A 26,540-nucleotide genomic window follows, 5' to 3' on the forward strand; every position below is an offset into this window, starting at 1 on the left:
TGCGCCTGGGGTGGGGGGCACCCATACGTTCTCTTCCCTATTTTGGGCCTCGGCTCCTGACCCGGTGTCTGTCCTGCCCTTCCCGAATAAGGTTTAGTTCATGGCCAGACACACTGAAGCACCAAAGATGAGGGTGATGGAAAAGGCTCCACAGAGCAGAAAGCTTGGAGGCAGGGGGAAGTCGAGTCTTTTGGACCTGAGAGATCTGAGACCAAATCCCACTCTGTGTGGGTACATGGTGTGGCCTTGAGCAAGACACTTCTCTGGGCCTCAGTTTCCCACCTGTAAATGGGGACAACAGTGCTAATCCACAGAGCTGCTGTGAGGAAGAAGTGATGTACATAAAGGGAATGTCACTAAACCTTGTTGCCCACCCTCCCTTGTGATCAGGGAGGCAGAGGGGTGTCAAGGGGAGAGGAAGGTCTGAGGCACTGGAAAGAGCCCGGCTCCGTCTGGGTTTGTGTTTATTCAATACAGGCCCAGCGCCCAGCCCTTCCCTGGGAGGGGGCTGCGCTAGGGGAATGAAATAAATAAAGGCCACCGAGGTGTGAGTGTGGCCTGGGGCGGGGCCAGCCTGGGGCAGGTGAGGGGGTACACGAGACACGGCCCCGACCTCGGCTGGCTGCCCTGGGCCCCCACTCCCGGCAGGCTCCAGTCTGGGGGAGGCACCCACGAGGAACAGGTCCGGGACTTCCTGCCACCTCCAACCCATTCTCCTTTCCGCCCTCTCTCCTTCCTAAGGTGGATCCCAAGACCAGGCTCTCCATCTGGCTGGGGAGGTGGGGAAGGAAGGTGGAGGGGCCAGTGTCCAGGTCCCAGGCCATGGCCGCAGTGCCCTTCCTGGGCAGGAGCCCAGGTGCGTTGTGCTAGGACAGAGGAGCAGGGAGGCAGGCGCCCCAAGCCAGCAGGCCTTTATGCGCCACCCTGTCATGCGGCGGCCCCGCCCCGCTCCCCAGCTGCCGTCCTCCCGCTCCCCCAGCCCCCAGATCCACGCCCCTCGGGGCACTCAGGAGTCACACCAGCTTCCGCCCTTGTCCAGGGGCCCGGCAGCCCCTTGTGCATCCCTGGACGGCTCCCCAGCTGCTGTGTCCTCCTCGTCTTCGTCCTCCTCGTCCTCCCCGTCGGTGAACCCGTCCTGGCTGAGGCCGTAGGCCAGCGTGGTGTGGGCCAGGTCCACCTCGATGGGGAAGACGTCGGCGTCACGCAGCACGGCGTAGCAGTCGTTGTAGTACTTGGACATGGTGGACACGAAGCGCTGCAGCTGGAACACGATGTCCTGGACTGGGGCAGACAGGCGGACGCCACAGTGGCGTGGCTGCCTGCCTGCCGAGTGGAGAAGACCCCCCGAGGCTGCCTGGGCCCGCCTCCCTCCCCTGGGCTTCCCATCATGCCCCTCACTGACCCCTCCTGCCCTGGGCCCTACACAGAACCATGTCTCCCGGCTCCTAGTTCAGGGACTGGAGGAGCCCTGCCAGGGGGCGGACGGTGGACTGCGCAGGGCGTGGAGCAGTCCACCAGGCCGGGCTCCGGGACGGAGGGTGGCTCCTGCCAGGGCGTTCCCTCTTGGGTCTGACTTGGAGCTCGGCCACCGCCTGCCCTGGGACCAGGTGAGTGCTTCACCTCCCCGGGCCGCAGTGCCCAGCTCTGAGAGGGGGAGGAGATGGTGCCCACCCACCACACCGAGGATGGTGTAGGGACTGACTGAGGCAGGGCGTGAGCCCCAGCCCCCAGCGCCCACCTCCGTCCCTCACCGTGCTTCTGGTCCAGCAGCTCCATTTTCTCCAGCACGTCCTTGCGCATCTGGGAGAAGCGGGCGCGGGCCTCCTGGCGGCAGCGCAGGATCAGGCGGTACTCGTAGTTGCCTGTGCTCACGCGGTACAGGGGCTCCCCTAGGGCCTGGGGCGGGGAGGAGCACATCAGGGACGTGGAGGGGGGCGAGGAGCCTGCCCTGGGGCAGAGGGGGCAGGAGGGCTGCAGAGCCCACCCAGACACTCACACCCCGGCCCCACACGGCACTTTTCAAGGCGCCCAGGGCTCCTCGTTTCTGAGCCGCCAGCAGCTGCTGGAAGCACTCAGTAAGAGCTTTGTGAAAACAACAAAAGCCAGGCCCTTGCCACGGTAAATAGATGGACTGCTAGTCATAAGATGGATCTTGATAGCAAAAATATTAAAAATTAAAAATGGGGCCGGCCCAGTGGCGCAAGCAGTTAAGTATGCACACTCCGCTGTGGTGGCCCGGGGTTTGCGGGTTCGGATCCCACGTGCGCACCGAAGCACCGCTTGTCACGCCATACTGTGGCGGCTCCCATATAAAGTAGAGGAAGATGGGCACAGATGTTAGCTCAGGACCAATCTTCCTTGGCAAAGAAAAGAAAAAAAGAGGAGGATCAGCATCAGGTGTTAGCTCAGGGCTGATCTCTCTCACAAAAGAAAAAAAAAAATTAAAAATGCCTCTTAGAAGTGAGGAAAGTTCACTTTTCCCTGCAAAAGCCTCACAAAGTCTGTGGGGGGCAGCTGGTCTGGGTGCAGGCCTGGTAGCAGTCCCACAGCAAGCTGGCCAGCACTCCAAGGCCCAGAGGGGCCAGGGCTGGGGCGGGATAGCCCCAAACCTCCAGAAATAAGAGCCTGGCTAGGCCCCCCATGCCTCTCCTGGGCTGGCCTGACCCAGCTGGTGTCCCTGGCAGACCCAGGACATTCTTGGGGCTCCGTGAGGCAGGAGGGGAAGGTCTGTACACCCTGAGCCTGTGCAGTACCAGGGCCGAGCCCCCACCCCTGTGACACTCACAATGCAGCTGTATTCCTCGTCGTCCATCTCCTTCACCTTCAGGCAGTATGACTGTGGGGGACAGGGGAGGCCAGGCTGTCGTAGTGGCTGCACCTCCTGGATGCCCACCCTGATGTCCCCCGTCCCTCCCACGCCACACTGTCCCCTAGGCCACACAGAGGAGCAGCCATGCCAGACCTCCTGGGCCCTGCAAACCCCCAGCTGGGATAAGCTGAGACAAGTCAGGGAGAGGCTGGCACCTCACAAGACTGGCCCCTGCTCAGCAAGGCCCAGGGCAGGGGGCAGCAGGCGGGAGAGGGCACTCATCTGGGAGGGTGGGAAGGGCCTGAGAGACAGCCCAGTGTTTAGCAAACTCAAGTCCCAAGAGATGCTTGGAGGAAAAAAGGGTCCCATGGTCAAAAGAGCTTGGGACAGCCCTTGAAGACTCATGTTGCACACGGGCCTCTCAAAGGCTCTGAGAAGTCCTGCAGCAAAGGAACCCTGGCTTGCTTAGTGGAGCATTTTTCCTCAACTCCTTTGACCAGAGAATTATTATTTAAACATAAAACTCATCAACATTCCTTGGTACCCACTTTATAACCAGTGACCTAGTCTAACCCATCGTTAAAAGTGAGCAAAAAGTCCCAAGGGGTCAGAGTGATCCAGAGGGCTCTGCCCACCCCAGGCTCCCAGCCCCCAGAGGCTCCTCTGAGCAGTGGGGGTGGGGCCTGGGCCACTGCCTAACTCCCCAGCACCTCCCCAGGCCCCTGGTCCCACAACCTCAACCAGACGTGACAGAAGTCCCGGCCCGCCCTGCTTGCCATCCTGTGGCAGACTGAAGGAGGGGCAACTCTCCAGGTGGGCTCTTAGCCCAGCAGGCCAGACCCGCCCCTCCCAGAGGCTGCAGCCCACTCACCAGGTACTCAAACTTCACGTCCAGGTACTTCTTGATGGTGAGGCGAGTGTCTGGGATGGCCTTGTTGAGGTACGTGTTCAGGTCCGTCAGCATCTGGAAGGGGGACCGGACGGATGCTGAGGCCCCCATGGGCAGGGGTGTCAGGGTGAAACAAAACGGCCCCAATGCGTCAATCTGTCCAGGGGACTCAGGCATCAGAGCCAAAGGGCGCTCCCAGACGACCTCATCCACCTCGAGGATGAGAAGACAGGCCAGGCCAAGGGCAAGCTGCGACTCAGTGGTGCAGCCAGGACCAGAAACTGGCCTGCAGCTCAGTGCTGAGGCCAAGGAGGTGGAGTGACTGACCCACGGTCAGCCGTGTAGGTGACCAAGCCAGACCTGCACCCAGGTGTCCCGACGCCAGCACAGGACCCTGGCTGTGTGCCACACTGTCCCCTCTACCCTCGCGTGCTGACACACATGTGCTCGACACGACCTACCGGCTTGATGGTTTTCAGCAGCCGGATGCCAAACTTCTCAATGCTGCGGTGGGCATCAGCGAACTTCACGAAAGCCTCGCTCGCAGCTGGCTGGGGCTCCCGCACCCCAATCACGGAGAACACGTCCCCAAAGGCTGCATGACAAGTTTGCCCTGAAGGCTGCCCCCACTTGACCCTTAACGGAGAAGCCAGGGATTTGCTGGGGGCATGGCAGAATAGAGGCCAAGGTCTACACGGGGTCTACACCTCAAAAAAGGTGGGTTTACACCTTGAAGGAGCTGGTCTACACCCCCAAGTGAGCTGGCTCTCATTCCCCAGAGTGACCACACCACGGGAGAAGGCTGGGTCAAGGTTGGAGGAGGTGGTGTTTGAGGGCAGAGCACTTGTCTGGGAATCTGGACGCTTGGATCCTAAGGCCACCTCTGCCGCCAAGGAGCCATGTGACCGTTTCCTCTGTCTGGGCTTCATTTTCTCAATTGTAAAATGGGGTTAACCCTGGCTGCCCTGCCCAGCTAATGGACTTGTAGGAAATGAGACCACGAATAAGGAAGGGCCTCGTACACTGTAAGTGGCAGTGCAGACAGACGGGACGGGGCCTGGACGAGTGACTGTGCCCCACAGACTAGCTGGTCTGATACTCCCCACCGGCTCCTGTTACTGCTACAGCCCGGCATCTAGACAACGCCCTGCCCAAACCCAGCCTGAGGCCAGACGCGGTGGTGTCCCCCTGAGCGCAGGCATGAGGAAGGCTCCAGGGAGGAGCTGGGCCACACCCTTGCTGTATGGGGGCACTGAGCCCAGAGCAGGGCAAGGGTTTTCCCAGGGTCATGCAGCAGGTTTGGGGTGCCCTTACCCCGGTGCGTCTGCGACAGCTCATAAAAGGCCCGTAGGAGGTTCTTGGTGTGTTCTGTCATCCCTGTGGGAGACACCCGACCAAGGGGGACATGGGCACATGGCGGGGACCACACTGGCCCAGGACACAGCCTCCAACCCCACCCAAGGCCCTCACTGTTACTGGATTCACTGACTTTTCCCACAGCCCCACTAGAGCCCAGGGCTGCAGCCTCAGGGCCGGCCCCAGCCCACCGTGAGGAGCCCCCACGAGACAGGGGGTCAGGCCTTCGCAGGGGCAGGTGAGCAAGGCATCCGGTGGGCCTTACCTCTGGGAGACAGTGCGATTCTGGGGATTCTCACTATGTTTACAGGAGCTGTTATTTCAATTTTCATGGGTATGTATTACTTTTATAACCAGAAAAAGTATGTCTTAAGACTTTTTTTTCCTTAAGAATTCTTAATGGCCATGGTCCTAGAATTGTGTAGGCTGGCATTCCTGTCCCCAGTGCCACCATCTGGAGAGCAGGGCTCTAAAGCTCTACCCCAGGACAGAGCCAGCGCCGGGCTCCTCCTGGACTGGGCCACCCCGCCCCCCACGGGGCTGCCAGCGAGGGGGCCTGCCCACCTCTGTACAGCTCGGCCGTGCGCTCCAGCTCCTCAAGCCTCTTGACAAGCCCATCTGTGGGGTCAGAGAGAAGGCAAGGTCAGTTGGTCTTGGCGAGCCATGGGGTGAGGAGAAATGGCCGGGAGAGGCCCGAACCAGGCTTGGGAGGGGAGGGGCAGCCCCGAGAAGACCAGGATCGGCACAGAACGGGGTCCCAGGGAGGGGGATTTGGCACCTCAGGGTCAGCTGGGCTCAGAGGTGTTTTGTAAACAGCCCAGCACAGCCAAACAAGAGGCAAGTGGGGGCCAGGCAGGCTGCCCTCAGGACGCTCCTGAGACAAGCCACTACCCCAGCAGGCTGGGCACATCGAGGGGGCAGAGGTGATGACGATGCAGGCACTTCCAAAAGGCATGAGGGAAAAACAGTCAGGCCCTCCCCAAGGCCAAACCTGTGGGTGGCCCCCCACAGTCTAGCAGTCAAGACCCCCCGTACTTCTAACACCCTGCCGACAGCCAAGGAGGAAGGCAGTCAGAGACAGGAGGAGACACAAGATGTGTGGATGATAACTCTAATGCAGGCTCAATGCAGCCCCTACTACTGGGGAGGCAAGTGTGGCGGCTCAGAAGGGAGAACAATCTGGGGAGGGGGGAGAAATTCAGGAAGGGCTTCGGGAAGAGCTCACATTGGAGGACCGGGCCTTGGTGACCATCTTCATTTGCTTAACAAGTATTTATTAAGCACCTACTGTGTGCAGATGCCGTGTTAGGCCCAGGGAATGACCGTGGTGACTGAGATCCAAGTCGAGGCTCACAGGCCAGCAGAGGAAACGGCGGCCAGGCAATGACTGGCAGTGACAGTAAGGACTGTAAGGTGAGGGGCGGGGGCGGCTGCCTCACTTCAAGGGCTGGAAATGGGGGCAAGTGGACTGCCAGGGACAGGGCAGGCATTCCAGACAAGGCAGAGGCAGGGCAGGGAGCTCAGGACACAGCTAAGGGCCAGGGCAGTGAGGAGCTATGACATTCAGGGTTCCCTCCAGCAGCGAGAGCCACCCTCCTCCGCTCTGATGGGGATGAAGTACGCACCCACCTCCCCACGGACCCACCTCCCCACAGGGAGCACCAACAGCAACCGCAGGGCAGGGCCCCATGTCGGTGGCTTCCTGGCCCAGCCGCCCCCAGGGCAGGGCCTGGCCTTCCTGAGTGACTGTGCTGTGAGCAGGACTCCTCAAGGCTCCCTCCACACCCCTCAAGGCTCCCTCCCTCCAGTCCTTTCTCCATAAGAGCCTTTGGGGCGGGGACTACTTCCCTCATTTTATAGAGAAAACTGAGGGACAGAGAGATAAAGCAACTTGCCCAGAGGCACACAACCGGGGGCTGTCCCAGTTGGGGGGCTCTGTGCCCTCAGTCTCCTGTGTTGACCTGAGTCAGGGTTTTCTGAGCGGGAGGGGAGGAGGGGCGTAGCAGAGGCCGAGTCTGGGCCTTTCTCTGGGCAGGGAAGGCAGCTGTGTGATGGGCTGTCTGGGAGGAAGGCTTGGGCTCTGGGGGAAGGAAGGAAGCCCCTCAGACATCTTCAGGAGGCTTTGGCCACCCAGCTGGCCTCCAGGCCCTGGCTCCCGGAGCGTTGGCCCCCCGCCAGCCTGGCAGGGAAGGAGCCACGTAAGCGTCGTGCTGTTGTTTTTAGCTGGGTCATGGGACATCATGACAGCTTCAATTTTAGAAACCCTATTTAAGGCTGGGGAAATTGCAAGGTTTGGGGGGAAAAAACACAACAACCAGTTCTAATTTCATCTCAATGCACGGTAACTACAGTAACAGGGATTTATAGACACCAAGAGGCCGAAAATAGCAGCCACCACTTTTGTACACCACTTGGAACAAGCTCAGGCCCCACCGCCACGTCCCAGCCAATAAAGCCCAGTGCACCCGGCTGAGCCTACAATTCATATAGGTATTTATATCTACTCCCCACACACACGGCAGAGCTGCTGCTATTTATAAACTCTGGCTGGTGGCGGTAGGAGCAGGACCAAGTGTTCTACTGGCCGCCCTGGGGAGAGAGCATGTGTGCACACGCTTGTGTGGGTGTGAATGTGCGTGTACATGGCTTCCCCCTGCCCGAGGCAGCAGCCACCTCCAGCCCTGGGCAGGAACAGCTGAGACGAGGACCACAGCGCCACCTCCTGGAGAAAGGCCCGGGCCGAGGTGGGCAGCATGGGAGGAGCGTGTGCACTGGGGCAAGGGGGTGAGATGAGGGCACACGGTGGAATGAGGGCAGGGGCTGAGCCTGGCTATGTGAGAGCAGCTGGAACAGTGCAGAGGGCACCAGCTCGGGGCGCCAGAAGGAGAGACCTCCCCACTGTGAGTCTGTCTCCACCTGTGACCTGTGCCTGTGAAGCCTTGCCTGGGGCTAAGGGACCCCTGGCTGTACAACGGCTCCGCTGACCGCTGTGTACGCTCTCTGGGAGCTGGAGAGTCCTCCGGGGATGCAAAGAGATGGTGATGATCAGCTCCACATGCAGAGGCCAGGTCAGGCCGTCGGGACCCACATCAGCTTGGTGCACAGCCAGGGTAGCCCTCCCCCTGGAAGCCTGGGCCTGAGTCACCCGGGGCCTGAGTTGGGTGGGAGGAGGGGACTCACCATTGCACAGGATGGCCCGGCTCAGGCCCAGGGCATCTGCGGTCCCTGAACTCATGTTCTCCACCAGCCGATGCTTTACCTTCTTTAACACTGGGAGTGGATGAGAAAGGGACTCAGCGAGGTGGAGTCTGCAGCTGGGCCCCAGGCCATCCCTGCCGCCAGCCTCATCATGACTCCCTGGCAGCAGCAGCAGGGGCAGAAGGGCTAAACTGAGGTGTGGTTTGGGGAGTGTCCAGTGGGGGTACTGGGCCCCTGCCCTGTTCACTCGCCACTTCAGGGAGGCGTTGGGAGCCGAGAAGGAGGTAAATATGTAAAGTGCCATTGATGATTTGGCTGTCACTGAGAGCCCAGACTGCCCCAGGCTCGACCCTGGCTGACAGGGAAACCAGGGAGAGCCTCGTCTCCTTCTCTCTCCACCCTGGACCTGGAGTGTCCTGCACGAAGGGAGTGGAGGCACCATCAGTGATAACCGACCTTGGACCCAGACTCAGTTATAGCACACGTGGTCGCATACTCAGACTCCGAAAGGGGACCGGGATGGGACCAAAGGGTTTTAGAGGAAGAACCTCCAGGACAGACTCCATCTGCTCTTAGCCTCTTTCCTTAAAAAACAGGAGGTGGCTCTGGCCTAGGGTGTAGGAAAAGGGTGCTGGACTTGAGAGCCGAGAGATCCGGGTATGCATGCACCCAGGGAACACAGAGCCCTCTGTGGGTCTCAGGCTTTGATCCGGAATGAGTGGCTGGTCCAGAGGACCTCGAAGCTACGGTCCAGCTCTTGAGTCTTGAAGCTTCTATAGAACCAAGGCCCAGCCTCTCTAGCAGGAGGCAACATGTCCCAGGACACCCTGTAGGCAGAAGGCCTGGCCTGTGACCCTCTGCCCAAGGCCTGAGGTCCAGTTCAGACCTAGAACCTTCCTGGGAGTAGGTGGGTGGAAGAGGAGGCCAGGGCCGAGTGGGCATGTGCAGGTGGGCATGAGGTGCCAGGCCAGGGCTGGGCTGCCCTCCCTTTCAGAAGGGTGAGGACCTGGGCCGTGGTAAGCGGAAGGGCTGGCCTACGAAGGACAACTCTAGGGCAGCAAAGTCCCAGAAGAGATGGCCGGGGGCAGTGAAAACCAGGAACAGATTCCTGGGAACAGCTGCAGGGAGAGCACCCCTGGTGGCTCCCAGGACCTTTGGATCGGCTTCATTAGAAAGGCCAGAGACCACGGCCACGTAACTATTGACGCAGTCATAGAGAGGCAGAACGGGCCGGGGGCCAGTGGGGCCGCTGGACAGCACTGCTCTGGCCCAGCTTACCAATGTCCAGGGACATGCCCTGTTTGGGGTCCGCCTGCAGCTTGTTGTAGTGGATAGTCACCTCCCCCTGGAAAAGCAAGACAGGTAGAGTTGTGATGGAGTCTCCTGGACCCCAAGCCCCCTCCCCAGGAGGTCTGTTTGCCCTGGAATCTGTGGTCAGGAGAGATCTGAGCCCTGAGAAGGGGCAAGAGCAACTATGAATTCAGACCTGCTGGGCTGAGGGCTGGGACAGGGCCCTGTGCTGTGACCAGTCTGCTCCCAGGTTCCTCCCTTCTCTCACTATGTGCCAGGCCCTGGGGAATCAGCAGGGACGAGGGCAGACATGGTCCCTGCTGTCACAGAGCTCACAGCCTGGCAATCTCTGATGTCCTGTGCTCCAGCCAGATCAGGTACCCTGCCCCTTCCCACCACGCCACACTCCAAACCTTAGCTATGTCATTTTTTCCTACACAGAGTACCTTCTTCTGCGCTCTAAATCACCCCCTTCCTCAGGAGGCCCTCCATTCACTCAACAAACATGTCCGAGCACTCTCTGTGCCTGGTGCCAGTGCCAAGGAGCAGGGGCGGGCAGCCCCAGCCACCAAGGCCCAAGGCCAGCAAGGGAGACGGACACACACATCGAATTCTAGTGACTGTAGGGGAGGAGCCAGCTTCTCCCGAGAAGCCTTCTCGGACCACATGAGGCCACCATGGTCACTCTCGTCCTTACAATCCTAAGACCCTTGAACTTGGGACTGAATCCATTCAAATACAAAACAGGATTTCAAAACTGAGTCCTGAAGAGAAACCAAAATGACCAGACACAGCCAGAGTTGGGGGTAGATGCAGAAAGCTCTCTCAGGCCGCAGCACAGCGTGCTTGGGGGACCACCCGGAGAGCAGCTGAGGGGTGGAGGAAGGAGCACTCCGCGGGAGGCAGACCTGTATTCTGGTCCCACTGTGTGACCACAGGCTAATCCCCTCCTCCCTCTAGGCACGGGTGAAGGGTGACAGTAACCCCCCGCCCGGCACCCGAACATGGGAGCTGTGCACACCAAGAGCTCCGGTCCTCACAGGCAACAGAAGGGGCTGGCGGGAGACAGGCCTCGGAGGACAGAGGGTTCTGATGAGCAGAGATGGTGAGGGGGTGAGGAAGGGGATCCAGAAGGGGCACACACACCCCAGTTCTGGACCAGAATGAAACACCGTCCACCTGCTTTCCAAGACGAGCTCCTCTGCCCAACAGGCAATGCCCAGGGCAGTAAAATCCAGACCAGGTGAAGCAGAAGAGGAGAATAAAGGGGAGAAGTGGAGAAGCCGCTGGCCCTGGGCTAAGGTAAGCAAGAGGGACTGTAAGGGATGCTGGTACCTGGTCCTTAAGACATGGAAAAGGGAGGGGGGTGAAGAGAGGTTTGGGTGGACGAGGTGAGGGAGCTCAATTTACACTCGGGGCCCTTGACTCCACGACTTTTAAATCATCCTGTGGCTTTGCACCTCCTTCACTGTTTTGGTTTCCCAAGAGTCACGAGCAGCAGACTCTCCGGGACGGCAACAGGGCTGCATGCTTGCTTCCAGCCGGGCGCTGCCTGCCGTTCAGGGAGGGAGGTGCCCTGTGGGAGAGGCCTGGGCCTGGAGCAGCTGGGGTGGGAGGGGGGAAGCAGGGAACAGGAGACTGTGGTCTGCAGAACAGAAGACCAGCAGCTGGCCTGGGAGCTATCCCAGAGCCCAGAAGGGTCTCTGGGGGTCTGTGAGCCCAGGAGGATCCACTGGACTGAGAGTTCCCACAAGGATGGAGAAGGGGGCTCTTCTGTCCCTCTTACCCCTCCCAGGCCCAGCATGGCCCAGCTGCCATTTAGCGGGTGTCATTCACCCAGGAAGGCTGGCCTGGGGCTTCTAGCTCCAGCTCCAGCCCTGATGGGGACACGCTGGCTCGCCCAGAGGCGTGGTCTGACTCTGATAGCTCCCCTGGGAGCTGAAGGATGGGGTGCCCATTCTGTCACCGAGGCCCAGCACAATCCTGGAGCATATTAGTATCCATTTAATGAATGCAGGAGGAACCGAGGGAGGCTGGAGAGTGGCCCAGGCCCTGATGTGCCAAGGAGGGGAGCAGTGAGAGGGGCAGGCCCCTTCCAGGCCTGCGGGGGTGTCCAGCAGGCAGCAGGTCTCAGATGTGGCCTGGTGGCCTCCATGTCCCACTCCCGCAGCAGCCCTTACCTTCACCTCCTGAATCATCTTTGCCACCTCCACCTTAGTTTTTCCTTTGATTGACCTGCCGTTGACACCGGTGATCTCATCGCCAGCTGCCACGGTGCCGTCCAGGGCCGCGGGGGTGTTGTCAAACACCTGTGGATGCATGAGGCGGGCCGGGGGGCAGCAGGGGAGAGAAAAGGGAGAACTGAGAAGAAACCTGGGGGAGACAGCTGTTCCCTCCACCCCGACCAACACCCACTCTGCCCTGATCTCCACCCTCCGGTCTCTTACATGGCACTAGAGAAGGGCAAGGGTAGACGCGCCGGAACAGACAGCGGTGATGACCCCACATTCTTGGGTGGAGGGGAAGAGCAACAGAAGGTAAATTCCAACTAACGAGACTTTCCTTTTCTAACATCAATACACCAACCCTCACACGCCCATCTGAGTGTTTGCTTCTCCGAAGTCATTTCTTTAATAGATTTTTCCAACAGTGCTGCTCTGAGGTGACTCGGAGCCTCAAAGCGCCTCTTGTCAATTCCTGCACCTCACCTCAGGCCCCAGAGAGCAAGGGCCCACTGTGCCTGTCAGCCCCTTCTCCCAAGTGACCCCTTCAGTGGGGTCTGGACGTGGCTGTGTGAGGTTGGGGGTGTGTGTCAAAGGTCGCACGTGTGAGTCATACCTGGGGGAGGGAAAGTGGGCTACCAAAGGGTATGCACAGATGGACACAAGAATATGAACATTATATCCAGAAAAACCACTAGGAGAGACACCAAAATTACCAGCAGTGGTAATCTGATACTGTCTTCCCTCTACCTTAGCTTTAGTTTCTAAATTTTCTACACAAAGCATGTAGCAAGAACATTTTATAATGTTTCATATATATAATATTACAAGGAAAAAGTGAAATAAATAAGATCAATGTTTCTTTCTGCTACCTTCCAGAATTACAATAAAAACACAATAATGGGGGGCCAGCCCTGTGGCCTAGTGGTTAAGTTCTGCGTGCTCCACTTCAGTGGCCTGGGTTCAGTTCCCAGGCATGAACCTACACCATTCATCAGCCATGCTGTGGTGCACATACAAAATAGAGAAAGAGCGGCACAGATGTTAGCTCAGGGAGAATCTTCCTCAGCAAAATAAATAAATAAATAAAGCTTTAAAAAAGGATTAAAAAAAAAGAAAACCACAATAATGAATAAAAAAAAAGGAATGGTAAAGGAGACCACAACAATGAGATTTTAACTGTTTTTGGAAGATGGGACAGTGGGAATCCCACGGTCTGCAGAGGGCTTTTAATAAGAGAGATCTAATCTTTGCTGGAAATTGCCAGAAAGTCAGGACATGGGCCTCTGGAAACAACTGTAGGTGGGTAGAAGGCAAGGTGTAGAAAGCAGGGGGATGGACTCAACTCCAGGCTCCCTCCCACCCACACGGCCCCCCACTACCCCTTTTCCAGGGAGCTTTATTCCCTGGAGAAGATCCTGACTCTGGGGCCCAGGACCAAAGGAGGCAGAAGTGAGGCCCTGGACTGAAGGGGTTAGGGGTTAGGAGAGGTTTACGTACTGAAGAGTGAGTCCCAAAGCCCCTTAACCCCAATGGGTCCCCAGAATGCCAGCAGCCAAGGTTTACCGCCCTTCCCCTCAGGAGACTGGGGGACCCTGCTCTGAATGGCTCCACAGGCAAGGCCTCCACGTGTGGACACTGGGAGACCTCCCCACAGCTCATTTGATGCCTGACTGCCCCACAGGAAACCCTCCAGGTGACGCAGCCGGCACAGAGAACTTCATAACACTGTAGTGACTGTGAGGGCCCCTCTTAAATACAGACAAGAGAGGACTACTGAGCACTTGGAAAAAGGGTCTCACAAGAAAAACACCAAAACACAGAAAAAAGGAACCAAGGGCAAGAGAAACAAAGCAGGGACAACAAAAAACAAACAGAAAACCATAATTAACATCTTCACAGTGATTAGAAAAACAAGAATAGGATGATGTAAAAGGATCGACTGAAAAATAGGAAAGATCTCTTAGAAATGCCGAAGATAACTGAAATTAAAACTGCCAAAGAAGCTACAGAAACCAAGCAGAGGAAAGTGAAAAAGAGATGGACAATCAGAAAACAAGAAAAAGAAAAAGAATATTAGAAGATCGATTCAGGAAGCCCTACATTTAACCAACAGGAGTTCCACCAAAGGAACAGAGAACAAGGAGACCAGGACATCATCAGAGATAATTCGTGAGACTTTCACAGAAGAGAAAGACACGGGATCCCCTGTGAACCTGCCCTGAGGTTCCAGTACAAGAAACAGAAAAAGGCCCGTGCCAAGAGACATCATCGTGATGCTGCAGAATGCCAGGGACCAAAAGAAGTTCCTAAGAGTCTTGATAGATGAAGAATAAAACACGTTACAAATTAAGGATCACAAACAAAAACGGCATCATCAGATGTAACAACAATGCTGATGGCAAAAGATAATGAAAGGATGTTATTGAATTTCTCAGTGACAATTATTTTCAAATCCGACATTCATTCTTGAATGTGATCCACCCAAGTGTCAACTGAAAGGAATATGAGAATGACAACACAAGATCTCAAAACATTTACCTCCCATGCAGCCTTTCTCAGAAAGCTACAGGAGGATGTACTCCACTAAGATGGGGAAGGAAGCCAAGGAAGAGGGATCCGGAGATGGGGGAATCCAACAGAGGAGAGGGAAGGGGAGGCTCAAGGAGCAAAGACCACAAGGGGAAACAGAAAGACGATGGGAAATGTTTGACTGAGGAAAATGTACTGAAAATACAAGAACACAAATGGAAAAAAAAAAAACAAGAAACTACTTAAAAAAAAAAAAAGAAGCAAAGATTGAGTTAAGAAACGTAGGTTCGGGCCGGCCCCGTGGCTTAGCGGTTAAGTGCGCGCGCTCCACTGCTGGCGGCCCGGGGTTCGGATCCCGGGTGTGCACCGACGTACCGCTTCTCCAGACATGCTGAGGCCGCGTCCCACATGCAGCAACTAGAAGGATGTGCAACTATGACATACAACTATCTGCTGGGGCTTTGGGGGAAAAAATAAATAAATGAAATTATAAAAAAAATAAATAAAACTATTAATTGTATGTTATGGGAATTTCGCCACAATAAAAATATTTTTTAAAAATGCCCAACCAGAGGGGCCAGCCCCGTGGTGTAGTGGTTAAGTTTGGCACGTTCCGCAGCCCAGGTTCATGGGTTCACATCCCGGGCAAGGACCTACACCATTTGCCAGCCATGCTATGGTGGTGACCCATATATAAAGTAGAGGAAGACTGGCACAGATGTTAGCTCAGGGCTAATCTTCCTCAGGAAAAAAAAAAAAAGCACCATAGAGGATCACTAAGCTCGGTGTGTAAAGCAGCATGTTACCATTCTCCTAGACCACAAGCTCTGCAGTGCCAGGGTCTCTGTTTTCTTTACTTCCTATCTCTAGTGCCTACAAAAGACCCCGGCCAGGCCCTCAGAAGATATGTCCCGAACAAAATATCTGTTGTACAAATAGTGATTTAGCCAAAAATTGCAAAATAACTATGTTGGGAAGATGGAAGCAGAATGGTTTCAGAAGAGAGCTAAATTCTCATCTGCTGGACTGGGAAAAGTCAACAGACATTTACAAGTGACAGATCAAGAAATAACAGGATGAGCATCTTCCTGAGAAAGATAGAAGCTCATACCTGAAGCAACAGCTAGAAGAGTGGAAAGTGATGTTGTTGCTGGGATGGGGGTAGGGGAAGGGCAGTGAGAAGGGGTAGAGCAGTGGATTGCTGACATCTGAAAGAGGCTTTTTGGTACTCTTGACTTGTTCAAGCAAGTCAGATAGTCTTTGATAAAAATTAAACTGAATTTTTAAAAAGTGATGCTATTATTTTATAATCGCAATTCATGCTAAGCAAACCCAGCCCCCAACAGGTGAGGAGGGGGAGGGGGCGGCAGGAAAGGCTGAGCAGACACATGGCAGGGAAGCCAGGCCTGGGAGAGGCCTCCCGAACACCCCCTGGGTCAGAGGAGGCCAAATCGCTCGGGAAGGCAGCCCCCTGAGCAGGCGAGACCAGGTCCTGGGAACCTCTGTCTTCATGGCCTGGAAGCGACTCTCTTGCAAGATCCTCAAAGAGACTGCAGTTTCCTGTCACCAAGGGCTACTTAGCTGAGAAGGTTCGAACATGGTAGAATCCAGGTCAAGTTTATGTCTGAGCTGGCAAGCTTCCTTCGAAGGCTACAGAAAGATCCCTGACTCCGACCAGCCACACAGGGAAGAAAACTGTCCCTGGCTCCTGAGTCACAGCTGACAGACCATCACCAGGGCAGCAGCTTCTATAAGGACCACAAAGTTGGTCACCTGGGAAACTGAACAACTGCCATAAAAAGCAGTGAGCGACAACTGCCGCTACCATGCAGTGAGTGCTTACTAGGCGCCAGGCATTGCATCACGTCATTCTGTTTAATCATCATAACCACCCAAAGACGCTCATATCTACATATTTTACATCCCACTTTCCAGGTGAAGAAACTGAGGCCCAGAGAGGTAAAGTAACTTGCTAATAAGCAGGGAAACTTGTATTTGAACTTCGTCCATTATTATTTCAAAGTCTGTTAGTCTTTCTACCACACTTCCCTTGCGCTAGTACCCAAGGCTGGTGGTTTTGTTCGTTCATTCAAGATGTTTTTATTGAAGGTCCACTATATGCCATGCATTGTACTAGGTGCTGACTGCAATGGAAAAGCAAACTGGGATCCTGCCCTCACACTGCAAAGAGTCTAGAAAGGCAGCTAGATACAGAACAACTAATGAGCAAGTCCCTGATTACAGATGGTGATAAACGCTGAGAAGGAAAAGAACAGACTGAAATGAAAGACAAAAGCAAGGGGAGACCCACTGAGAGGGGGTGGTCAAGACGGCCGCTCCGAGGAGATCAGACCTCAAGAGTGAGAAGGAGCCAGCTCTGCAGATTGGAGAAATGAACCTGCCTCTGTCATGCCCAAGGAGGGAGGTGGCTCGCCACTCCCAGGACCTTCTCCCGCCTCCAAAGCACCCAATACCTGGACGATGTAGAGGCAGGGACAGTACTGGGCCCCTCCTCCAATGCTGATCCCGATCAGGTTCTGAGCATCCTTCTGCAGGGTCACCTTCCCAGGCACAGTAGGGATTCCGCTGAAAAGAGCAGCACATGAAGCTGAATGTCCTCGAGGAAGGACACTGGAGGAAATGGGGAAGGGGACAGGCCCTCCAAAACGCCCGAGAGACTCTAAATGCTGCACAGCCTTTTCTCTTCCTCACTTGGCCAAAAAGACAGCATTTTGTGCTGGGACGTGCACAGCTCTTAGAGTCATGCAGATGTGGGATCAAATCCCAGCTACGCCATTCATCAGCCAAGTCACCCTCTCTGCATCTCAGTTTCCTCGTTCATAAAACGGTGTGGATAAAAACGGCTGCTTTATCAAAGTTCTTGTAAGAAAGTGCATGGAAGGCAGTTAACACCAACCCAGCCCAGAGCAGGCACGCCATAAAAATAGGTCCCCCTTCCTTTTTTTTTTTTTTTTGTGAGGAAGATCAGCCCTGAGCTAACATCCATGCTAATCCTCCTCTTTTTGCTGAGGAAGACCGGCTCTGAGCTAACATCTATTGCCGATCCTCCTCCTTTTTTTCCCCAAAGCCCCAGTAGATAGTTGTATGTCATCGTTGCACATCCTTCTAGTTGCTGTATGTGGGACACGGCCTCAACATGGCCGGAGAAGCAGTGCGTAGGTGCGCGCCCGGGATCCGGGCCCAGCCCGCCAGTAGCCAAGTGCGCGCACTTAACCGCTAAGCCACGGGGCCGGCCCTAGGTCCCCCTTCCTTTTCCTTCCTTCTACCTCTGAGATTTGAGTCAGACTCTGTCCTTGTCACCTTCTCATTATGGAACATGATGGCCACCTCCTCTGGGAAGCCTTCTCCTGTTAAACTATCCGTCATCCATCTCTCAATTGCTCTACTCAGTTACCTCTCAGTTTTCACTATAAATTAACACTTATTTATGTTTTGTGGTAAATAGTCTCATTTATTCACTTATTCATTCAATAAACATTTGCTAACAGCAAACATTTGCTATTGATGTTGAGCACCTTACTAAGTGCTGAGGACACAGAAAGGCATTGGACCCCATCCTTGCTCTGAGGGAGGATATATTCTAATAAGGAGACCAACTTAATTTTTGAAAATCTGTCCCACTAATCATCTGTACAGGGGAGGAAAGTATGTTTACGATATTCCTATTCATCCTTCAGAACCTGGCTCAATTGCCACCTCCTCTGTGAAGCCTTCCCTGAACACCCCAGCAGAGGCAGTGCTCCATCTGCTCTGCTCTCCTTGAGCCTGGTCATTCTCCATTAGCGCCCTTATGGCCCTGAATTGTAATCATCTCTCAATGATCTCTCACAGCTCCCTACAGATGGTGTGCTCCTGGAAGGGCAGGGTCCATCTCTGCTTCGGTACAAGACCTAATCTCCCTCTGCGAATCAAGGGTCTGGGGAACTGGGAAATCCGGGAACCTGAGGGACCTGGGGCTCCTGCACTCTTGGGACTTCGGGGAACGAAATACTCACAGTTTATCCTCTTCGATATCATAATCCAAGTCTGCAAACATGGTTCCGAGAGTTGAGGTGGGCTGGCTAACTGCCCAGCTCGGCAAGGGAATGGGGAACTGGGGCCGGGAGAGAAAAACGCGTAGGGTTTAGGGAACCTTAGTGCCTAGATGCCAACCCCGGGAAAGCCGGGCCCTCCCCCGCCCCTCTGGAGGATGGCCGGAGTCCCGGGGTGGGGCAGTGGGGAGGTGATTCTTACGAGGTACAGGGGGGTACTCCAGGCCAGGGCGGAAGGCTCAGATCCCAGAGCCCGCCCCACGGGTCCCAGGCCCTTGGGAGCTGCCTCCGTCGCTCACCGGAAGCGTCGGTCCCACAGCCAGGTCCTGGCCAGGCTGGCACCTGAACCCACCTGCCGTTCCACCTGTCTGCGGCCGCGACTGTCGCGTCACTTCCGTCAGGATGCGGAAGTCCCGCCTTCCCGCCGTGGGTATTTGCCCCAATCCCTGCAGGCAACTCTTCCCTCCCCGGCTCCCGGGGCTCCCAGGACCAGGAAGGACAACAAGTATTAACGGAAGCTCGCCCTTAGCAGGAAAAAGCGGAAAGAGAGGAAAGGTCTGGACAGGCGGCAGCGCTCAACCCCGCCCCACGCCCTGTGGCCGCCGCCATCTTGGTAAGGGCAGGGTTCTTCCCAGATTCCTCAGCGGGACGCCGGGGACCACGCCGGCCGGGCGGTTGCCGTGGCAACGGAAGCATCTTTGGACAGGGAGACCTCTGGCGAAGTTCGGTGGACTACAAACCCCGAGGCCTTCCCTTTCACATTTTCAGCACCCCGTCCTAGGGTGCTGTGAGTCCTCTACTAGAATGACAGTGTCTGAACTGAAAGGACCCTTCCTAGATGCCAGGCTAATCCCAGTTTTGCAGATCAGGAAACTAAGTGCCAGAGAGGGAAGGGATTTTGTCCAGAGCTACCCACAGTTGGTCTAAGATCCAGATCTTGACCCTGAGACTCCTGCCGCCTAGTCCCGTGCCCTTTCAACGCTTGCACACTTGTGTTCAGTGGTTCTATTAACGACAGATTGGACAGTCCCCTTCCCTTCCCTTCCCTTTACGTGCCTCCTTTCCCCATATGCAAACTAAGAGCATTGAGGCAGATGCTTTCTATGGTATTTGGTAAAAGACTCCTCACCCTATCCCCCACCTTAGTCCTGAGGAGCAGCTTCCCTGGGGTCCCACTGAGGGTCACAGCCCCCATGTACCTGAGGCTCAGGAAATGCCATCAGTGCTTCCTTGCCAAGGAGTCTGTATCTCGTCTCCCTGCCAACCTCTGCTATTGTGTGAAGTGGATTCCCTGGAGGGGGTTGGTGCTCCCAGAGCCACTGCCCTGGCATCCACCTCATCCAGGCAGCAGGGGCCCAGACCCATCCAGCTTCTTTCCTGGCTGCCGCCAGGGGCAGCGGAGAAAGGAAAGATGCAAAGAGATTATCCACATATCCCGTAGCCTGATGGGAGCTCCCCTGGACCCCCTCCTTAGGGGGCTAATCTGAGTCTCAGCAAATGTGCAGAATGCCACAATAACAATGACCTTCCCATGTACCCAGTGCTCTGCAGTTCAGATCACTTTCACAGGATTGTAAAGTTCACCATGACCCTGTGGGAGGAGAACAAGGATTGCCAGCCACATTGTGCAGCTAAGGAAACTGAGGCTCAGAGAAGCAGTGTCCGGTTGTCTCACAGGTGGTCAGTGGCAGAGCTAGGGCTGGAACCTCAAGCCCCGTTTGCAGGCCAGAATTTCAGTTTAAAAAAGCACAGTCTCCAAACCCAGATACTTGAACACGGACTGTGGCTCTTCCACCCGTAACAGACCCTTGATCAAGCCCAGATTCTGCCATTTTGTAGCTGAGTGATTTTCGGCGAGTCACCGCCTGACTCTGAGCTACAGGTGTCTGCAGCCCAGGGACAATGGTCATCTCAACAGGTACTTGTGCAGGTCAAGAGAAAAAGGAGAAACAGGTGTGAGTCCTTTGTAAACAATTCACGTGGCACAGCTGCCACTTGAGCCTCCTGACCCCCAGCCCATTCCGGCCCCTCTTCCCAGGAGAGGGCAAGATGCCTAGACCCTCTTTTCTGCCTGGTAACTTCCCGTGTTCCAGGCCCAGCTCTAACCCACCCTTTCCAGGCAGCCTTACCAGACAATCCCAGCTCACAAATCTTGCCCCTTTTTCTGAGCTCCTGAAACAGTTGTTATTTGAGTCACTCATTTGGCAATTAAGTATGTGTGGCCTTGTGAAATCCCTTCATAGCTTCCCTGAGCCAATTCTGTGTTAATTAACTTATTACATGATTGTATTTTGTCTGGGGAGGTTTTTTTCCCCTTTAAAATTGGGGCTTAGGGCTCATATCTTGACAAATTGTAAACGGCTTCTCCTTGTCTCTCTCCTTCCTAAGTTCCCGTTCTGTACTGACTTTCTAATCCCTGGCACTTGCCCCTTCCATAGGATGCTAGGAATCCATCCACAGGTGTCACTGTGACAAATAAGAAGAAAATCTGATTGCTCTGTAATGCCTGTGAAAATATTATGACCCACTTTATATTTGCCAGTGGAGGGGGCCTCCTGGGTCAGCCCGCACAGCATGGGAACCTGTTCCAGCTAATTAAGGGGGTGAGGCTGGGACCGTGTACTTATTTGAGGGGAAAGAGGGTTCGAGTACCATGTTCCATCACGAAGTTAAACACTTCTTGTCCTCCGGTGGGCAGGAAGCCCCTGGAGCAGGCCTTGCCCTGCTCTGTATCTCCCACAGAGCCTGGCACAATACCTGGCTGTGGGTGAAGAGCCACTGATATCACTGTGGCTTTATGTGGGAGGGAATGTTCTCTGGGCCCTGGAGGAGAGGATGTGGATGGACAGAGAGGGAAAGAGAGATGAGGGCCTGAACCTGGACCGTGGCAGTCGCCTGAGCTTCCTCTACAGGACTGGAATCACCAGACCAATTATTGGTCCTGAATTTTTGAATTTCAGTTTTTGACAAACAGCAACCTCCAAGCCCAGAGGCTCTAACACAGACTGCAGCTCTCCCACCTCAGGACAGCCCCAGATCAAATCCAAGCTCTGCTGTTTTGTAGCTAGGGGATCTTGGGCAAAATCACCCTTTGCCTCTGAGCCTCGGGTGTCTGTAGAGGGGGGATGAGGATCCCTCCCAAGACAGAAGTTATACAGATGAAGATAGAAAGGAGAAACGGTGTGAAAGTGCCTTGGGAGTGACTCACTTGGCACAGATGTCAGAGGTTTTGATCGTCATTCCTCATTATAATCATTTTGCCCAACTCCTTCAGAGGGCAGGGCCGATGGCACACTAGAGGGCCTTAAGATGCTCAGGCCCCGGCATCAGACTCGTCTGGGAAGTGTCTCCCATGCAGATTCCTGGGCTCTGTCTCAGACCTATCGGATCCGAGTCTCTGGGGAAGGGGGCATCTTGGAGGCTGCATTTTCACAAAGCTCCATGGGTGGCTTCGAGGCCTACTGCAGTTTGAGGACCACTGTGTCACACGCTCAGAATGCAGTGTCTGTGCATGCTTGGGTTGGGCCCGTTCAGATCCACCAACCATCCTGGCCCCAGAGGCCTCACCATCCAGGAGGAGCCAGGGCCTTATGTGGGCCCAGAGGCAGGGCTTCTGCCCAGGCCAAAGGCCAGGGAAGGCTTCCTGGAGGAAGTGACATCTTAGCTGAGTCCTGAAGGAGGTGCTGGTGGGACCCAGGCCAAGAAGAGGGGCAAGGTGACCCAGCAGAGGGCACAGCTGATGCAGGCGATAGGGGGACAAGGCACAGTCCCTGTCCTCAGGGAATCACTGTGGTGGGGGAGACACACAGTGGGGGTGGTGACAGGCGTGATGAGGCCACCATCAGGTGGGAGCATGGAGAGAACTGCCACTTCGGCCAGAGTCACAGATGAGAGGGGTCAGCAAGGGCCTCAGAGGGGAGGTTTGAGCACCTTCCTCAAGGATGGGTAGGATTCTGGGGGTTGAAATTGGGGTGAGGACATCCCCCCTCTTCCCGGAGGCTGAGCCAGGGCTGGTGCTCAGACCGTCCCTCTCCGAGCTTGCTCCTCCTCCTTCTCCTCCCCACCTCTGCTCCTGCGTCTGTCCAGGCAGGCGGGTGACCTCTCCCCTGGCCCCGCCCTGCCACTGAAAGCTCTGTGACCCCAGGCAGGCCCCAACCCCTCTCTGAGCCTCGGTCTTCTCTAAGATTCCCTCCCTCAGGTTCCCTAGCCTCAGATTCAATCCCAAAGAAGCTTGTCCCCTTAACCCCATATTCCTGGGGAAGTGCTGCCACCCAGTGGCCTTTGGGAGAAACACCTCCTGGGGCACCCCGCGGTGGCAAGAGTCCCCCCACTTTCCACTCCTGTCGCTGTCACCACCAGGCCCAGCTCAGGGCTGGCTGGGGAGGAGTCTTTGTTGTCCGAGGCCATGGTGAGGCTGGTCATGCACGTGCTGTGCTGTGCCTGCCGTGCCCGCCCCTCGGCGCTGCTGTGGCTCCAGCATGAGGCCTGACTCCTCGCTGACTCACCACTGGCTTCCCAGGCCCCTGGAAAGGTCAAGAAACCAGGAGTGGTTGGGCAGGCTCGGTTCAGTTCATCGTCAGCACGGAGATTTAGACCGTGGGCTTTAAAATCAAACAGATAACTACAGGAATCCCAGCGGCTGACAGTGGGACTCTACCCCAATGCCCCGGGCCTGCGCCAGGCGTCTCCATCCCTCTCACGTGACCCTCACAACGGCCCTTAGAGGCGGTGCATTCGTTCACGCATTCATTCATTCACTCAATAAGTGTGTATGGAGCACCTACCGTGTCCAGGCCACAAGGACACGTCAGGGAACACTAGTCATACCCCGCCGTGACAGGGCTCACCTGCTGGGAGAGGCAGGCGATGAGCCCAGGTAACACCTCCCACTTCAGAGCACTGGGCAGGGCCTCAAATCAAAGGGGAGCCCAGTGGGAAGGAGTGTGATTGTGGACTTGTGGGGAGCTGGTGGGTGGGCTGGACAGAGCATTGCCTCAGTAGCAGCATGTGACCCTGGAAGTGTCACTTGACCTCTTTGAGCCTTGGTCTCCATGGGTGAAATGGGTATCATGAGAGCCCAGGTGTTGGTTTTAAATTTAAGTCAGACCATGGCATGCCCTGCTTACACCCTCCAGGGTCTTTCCATCCCGTGCAGAGTAAGCCGAGGTCCTCACCTAGACATCTGGGCCTGGCTGCCCCTCCGCCACACAACCCATGGCTCCTGTCCATTCACATTCCGGCCTCTGGCTACCTGCTGTTCCCAGGACACACTGGAATGTTTCCACCTCAGGGCCTCCACTCTTGTAGCTCCCTCTGCCTGGAACGTTCTGCCCTCAGGTGGGCCCACTCCCTCACTTCATCCACATCTCTACTCACACGTCACCTCCTTGGGGAAGCCCTCTGTGAGCACCAGCTCAAGTACAGCCCTTGGCTGGTCTCCTTCAGAATGCCTGTGCGCTTCCTGCCCGGCACACGACACAGTATGGGATACGCATGCATTTGTTTGCTTGTTACCCATCTTGTCTGTCTCCCCACCAGACTGCAGATCCCCCAGGGAAGGAACCTGGCCCGCTGGGGTCATACCTTGATTGCCAGCACCTAGCACAGTGCCTGGCACACCTGTTGAATGAATAACCGTCACAGAGACTAGGCAGTTGTCAGAGACAGCAGAGGCCTCACATTTCAGAATCAGGACCCCAGACTCTGTCTGGCAGTGGGGAGCCACAGGAGACTAGCAGGGGAGGGCCAGCGCAGTCAGATCTGTGCGTTGGCTGGAGCCCACTGGCTGCTGAGCCAGAAAGGCCCATCCGCGGAGGTGGGGGGCATTGTCTGAAGCAAGTGGGAGACTGGGCACAGGGGCTGCCCGACTGGGAGACTGGGCTGGGAAGACAGAAGGGAGCCCTGGCCTGGTGGGCCAGCTCTGGGGATGATGGGTCTGTGGGGGCCAGTCCCCCTAGGGACAAAGAAGCCTCTCCCACTAGGGCAGCAGTGGGTGAGGAGGGGGATTAGCATGGCTCAGAGGCATTTGCATCCTTCCAGAAGCCCATTCCTAGCTTTGGTGGAGCCATGGACCTCATTACGTGGACAGCTCTCTCCCCTCTTCTCAACTGCCTCCTCCAGTCGGTGCCTCTGGCCAGAGGTGGGCTGTGGGCTTCCGTGGGGCCCCGAGTCCCCCAGCCACCCCCAAAGAGCCTCTATTCCTGGCTCTGCTTGGCATGTAATGGGCTGACCCCTGACCTTCCCGCCTCCCTGCCCCAGTGCTCTGCCCGCTGGGTTAGGTCAGTGATAAAAGTCGGTGGGAGCCTGGGGTGGAGGGAGAGGGACAGGGTCCGACTGTTCCCGTCCCTGGTGGCTCGGACCTTCTGGCTGCCGAGTGACTGGCTCTCTGCTCTCTCGCTCTTTCTCTCCCTTTTCCTCTCTCTCTCTCTGTCATTGTCTCCCTTTCTCTTTCTCTAGGTCAGGGGTTCTCAAACTCAAGTGGGAAGCTGGTGAGCATGCAGATGCCAGGACAGCCCCAGAGATTATGAATCAGCAGATCCGGCATGGGGGCCTGTGGTTCACACACAAGTCTGGGGACCCTGGTAGGACCCACTTTGGAAAGAGCCTAGGACCAGAGCCAGAAGACTTTGGGCATCTCTGCCATCTTTGCACCTCCACCGAGAGTGTAATGGGATCCTGGGATGCTAAGAGCCACGCCAGCCCCACAGGAAGGCTGTGAGGATGACATGTGACACAGATGTGACTATCTTCTCCCTCCTTTCCCCTCAGATCTGCCACGGCCCCACCTTCAATATCCAGATGTGTCAGGTCTGCGTCAGGTTCCGTTTTGTCCCATCGGTCTGGCTGTCCATCTTTGCACCAGTGAATACCACACTGGCCCGATGACTCTAGCTTTATAATCAGCCTTACTATTTGGTGAGGCAGATGCCTTCTTCTTCTTCAGGAGTGTCTCAGCTATTGTTAGTGCCCTGCTCTTTCTCGCTGCTTTAGAATCAGCTTGACAAGCTCCACCAAAACCCTGTGGGGGGTTGATCAGGGCTGAATTGAACCTAGGTATTAATTTGGGAAGATCTGACATCTTTATGATATTGAACGTTAATGGCTGTCTCTCTGCATTTAGGTCTCTTTCTTTTACTTTTTATTAAGGAAAATTTCAAATGTACAAAATTAGAGACAAGAGGATAATGAAGCTCTTTTTACCCAACACAAGCTTTACCAGTTACACCTCGTGGCCACTCTAATTTCAGCCATAACCCTGTCCATTCCTGCCCCTTCTCCCATCCCAGCGTTCATGATTTTGAAGCAAATCTTTGGGGTCTTTAATATCTTCCAATAACGTTTTTTGTCTTACTTTTAATTTTCAAATAATTATAGATTGACAGGAAGTTGCAAAAATAGTACAGTTTCCCCCAATGGTGACATCTTACATAACCATAGTACTTTATCAAACCCAGGAAATTGACATGGGTACCGTCCACAGACCTTATTCAGATTTCACTAGTTTTACACACATTTGTGTGTGTGCATGTGTGCGCGCCTGTGTGTGTGTGTGTGTGTGGTTTCATGCAATTTCATCACCTGTGTGGATCCATATAATCACCACCACCATCAGGAAGCAGAACTGTTCCACCACCACAAGGATCCCTCCTGCTGCTCATTTATAGCAACATCCAGCTCCCTCCCTCTCTCCTCCCCAACCCCTCAGACCACTAATGATTCTCCATCTCTCTAGTATTGTCATTTTGAGGACGTTACGTTAATGAACCTCACAGCATGTAACCTTTGGAGATAGGCTTTGTTCCTTCAGCGTAATTCCCTTGAGCTCCATCCAGATTGCTACATGTATCAATTCTTAGTTTCTTTTTATTGCTAATAGTGTTCTGTGGTCTGGATGTTCTAATTTGTTTAACCAGTCACTCACTGAAGGGCATTTAGGTTGTCTCCAATTTTTGACTATTACAAATAAAGCTGCTATGCACAATCGTACATATTTCCTTATGGATGTGAGTTTTTATTTCTCTGTAATAAATGCCCAAAAGTGTGGTTGCTGGGTCATCTGGTAAGTGTACATTTAGTGTTTTAAGAAACTGCCAAACTATTTTCCAGGGTGGCTGTACCTCAATAACGTTTTATGCTTTTCTCTGCTAATATTTTCTTAGATTTAATTTTTGTTATTATTGTAAATAGAGGAT

At 55.2% G+C, this 26,540-nt stretch overlaps 1 protein-coding gene across 6 annotated transcripts; it reads right to left on the reverse strand.

Annotated features, from left to right (window-relative positions):
• Window positions 1-447: 447 nt before the first annotated feature.
• Window positions 448-18,904, reverse strand: PICK1 (protein interacting with PRKCA 1). 6 transcript variants are annotated; one of them, XM_058568375.1, is made up of 13 exons: window positions 18,701-18,904; window positions 18,313-18,410; window positions 16,771-16,882; window positions 11,723-11,851; window positions 9,531-9,597; window positions 8,235-8,324; window positions 5,619-5,672; window positions 5,013-5,075; window positions 4,160-4,293; window positions 3,681-3,773; window positions 2,786-2,836; window positions 1,752-1,896; window positions 448-1,281 (listed from the first exon to the last, which is right to left on the reverse strand). In XM_058568375.1, exons 2-13 carry the CDS (start codon window positions 18,351-18,353, stop codon window positions 1,007-1,009), a joined length of 1,254 nt encoding a protein of 417 aa, XP_058424358.1. In that variant the 5' UTR covers window positions 18,354-18,410; window positions 18,701-18,904; the 3' UTR covers window positions 448-1,006. The 6 variants fall into 6 exon arrangements, with proteins under 6 accessions (XP_058424358.1, XP_058424362.1, XP_058424357.1 ...); XM_058568379.1 differs by having other exon boundaries at window positions 18,648-18,885; XM_058568374.1 differs by lacking the exon at window positions 18,701-18,904 and adding an exon at window positions 18,551-18,641.
• Between the last annotated feature and the right edge of the window lie 7,636 nt (window positions 18,905-26,540).

This window comes from Diceros bicornis, chromosome 25, assembly GCF_020826845.1.
Source record: "Diceros bicornis minor isolate mBicDic1 chromosome 25, mDicBic1.mat.cur, whole genome shotgun sequence".
NCBI classification, from domain to species: domain Eukaryota; kingdom Metazoa; phylum Chordata; class Mammalia; order Perissodactyla; family Rhinocerotidae; genus Diceros; species Diceros bicornis.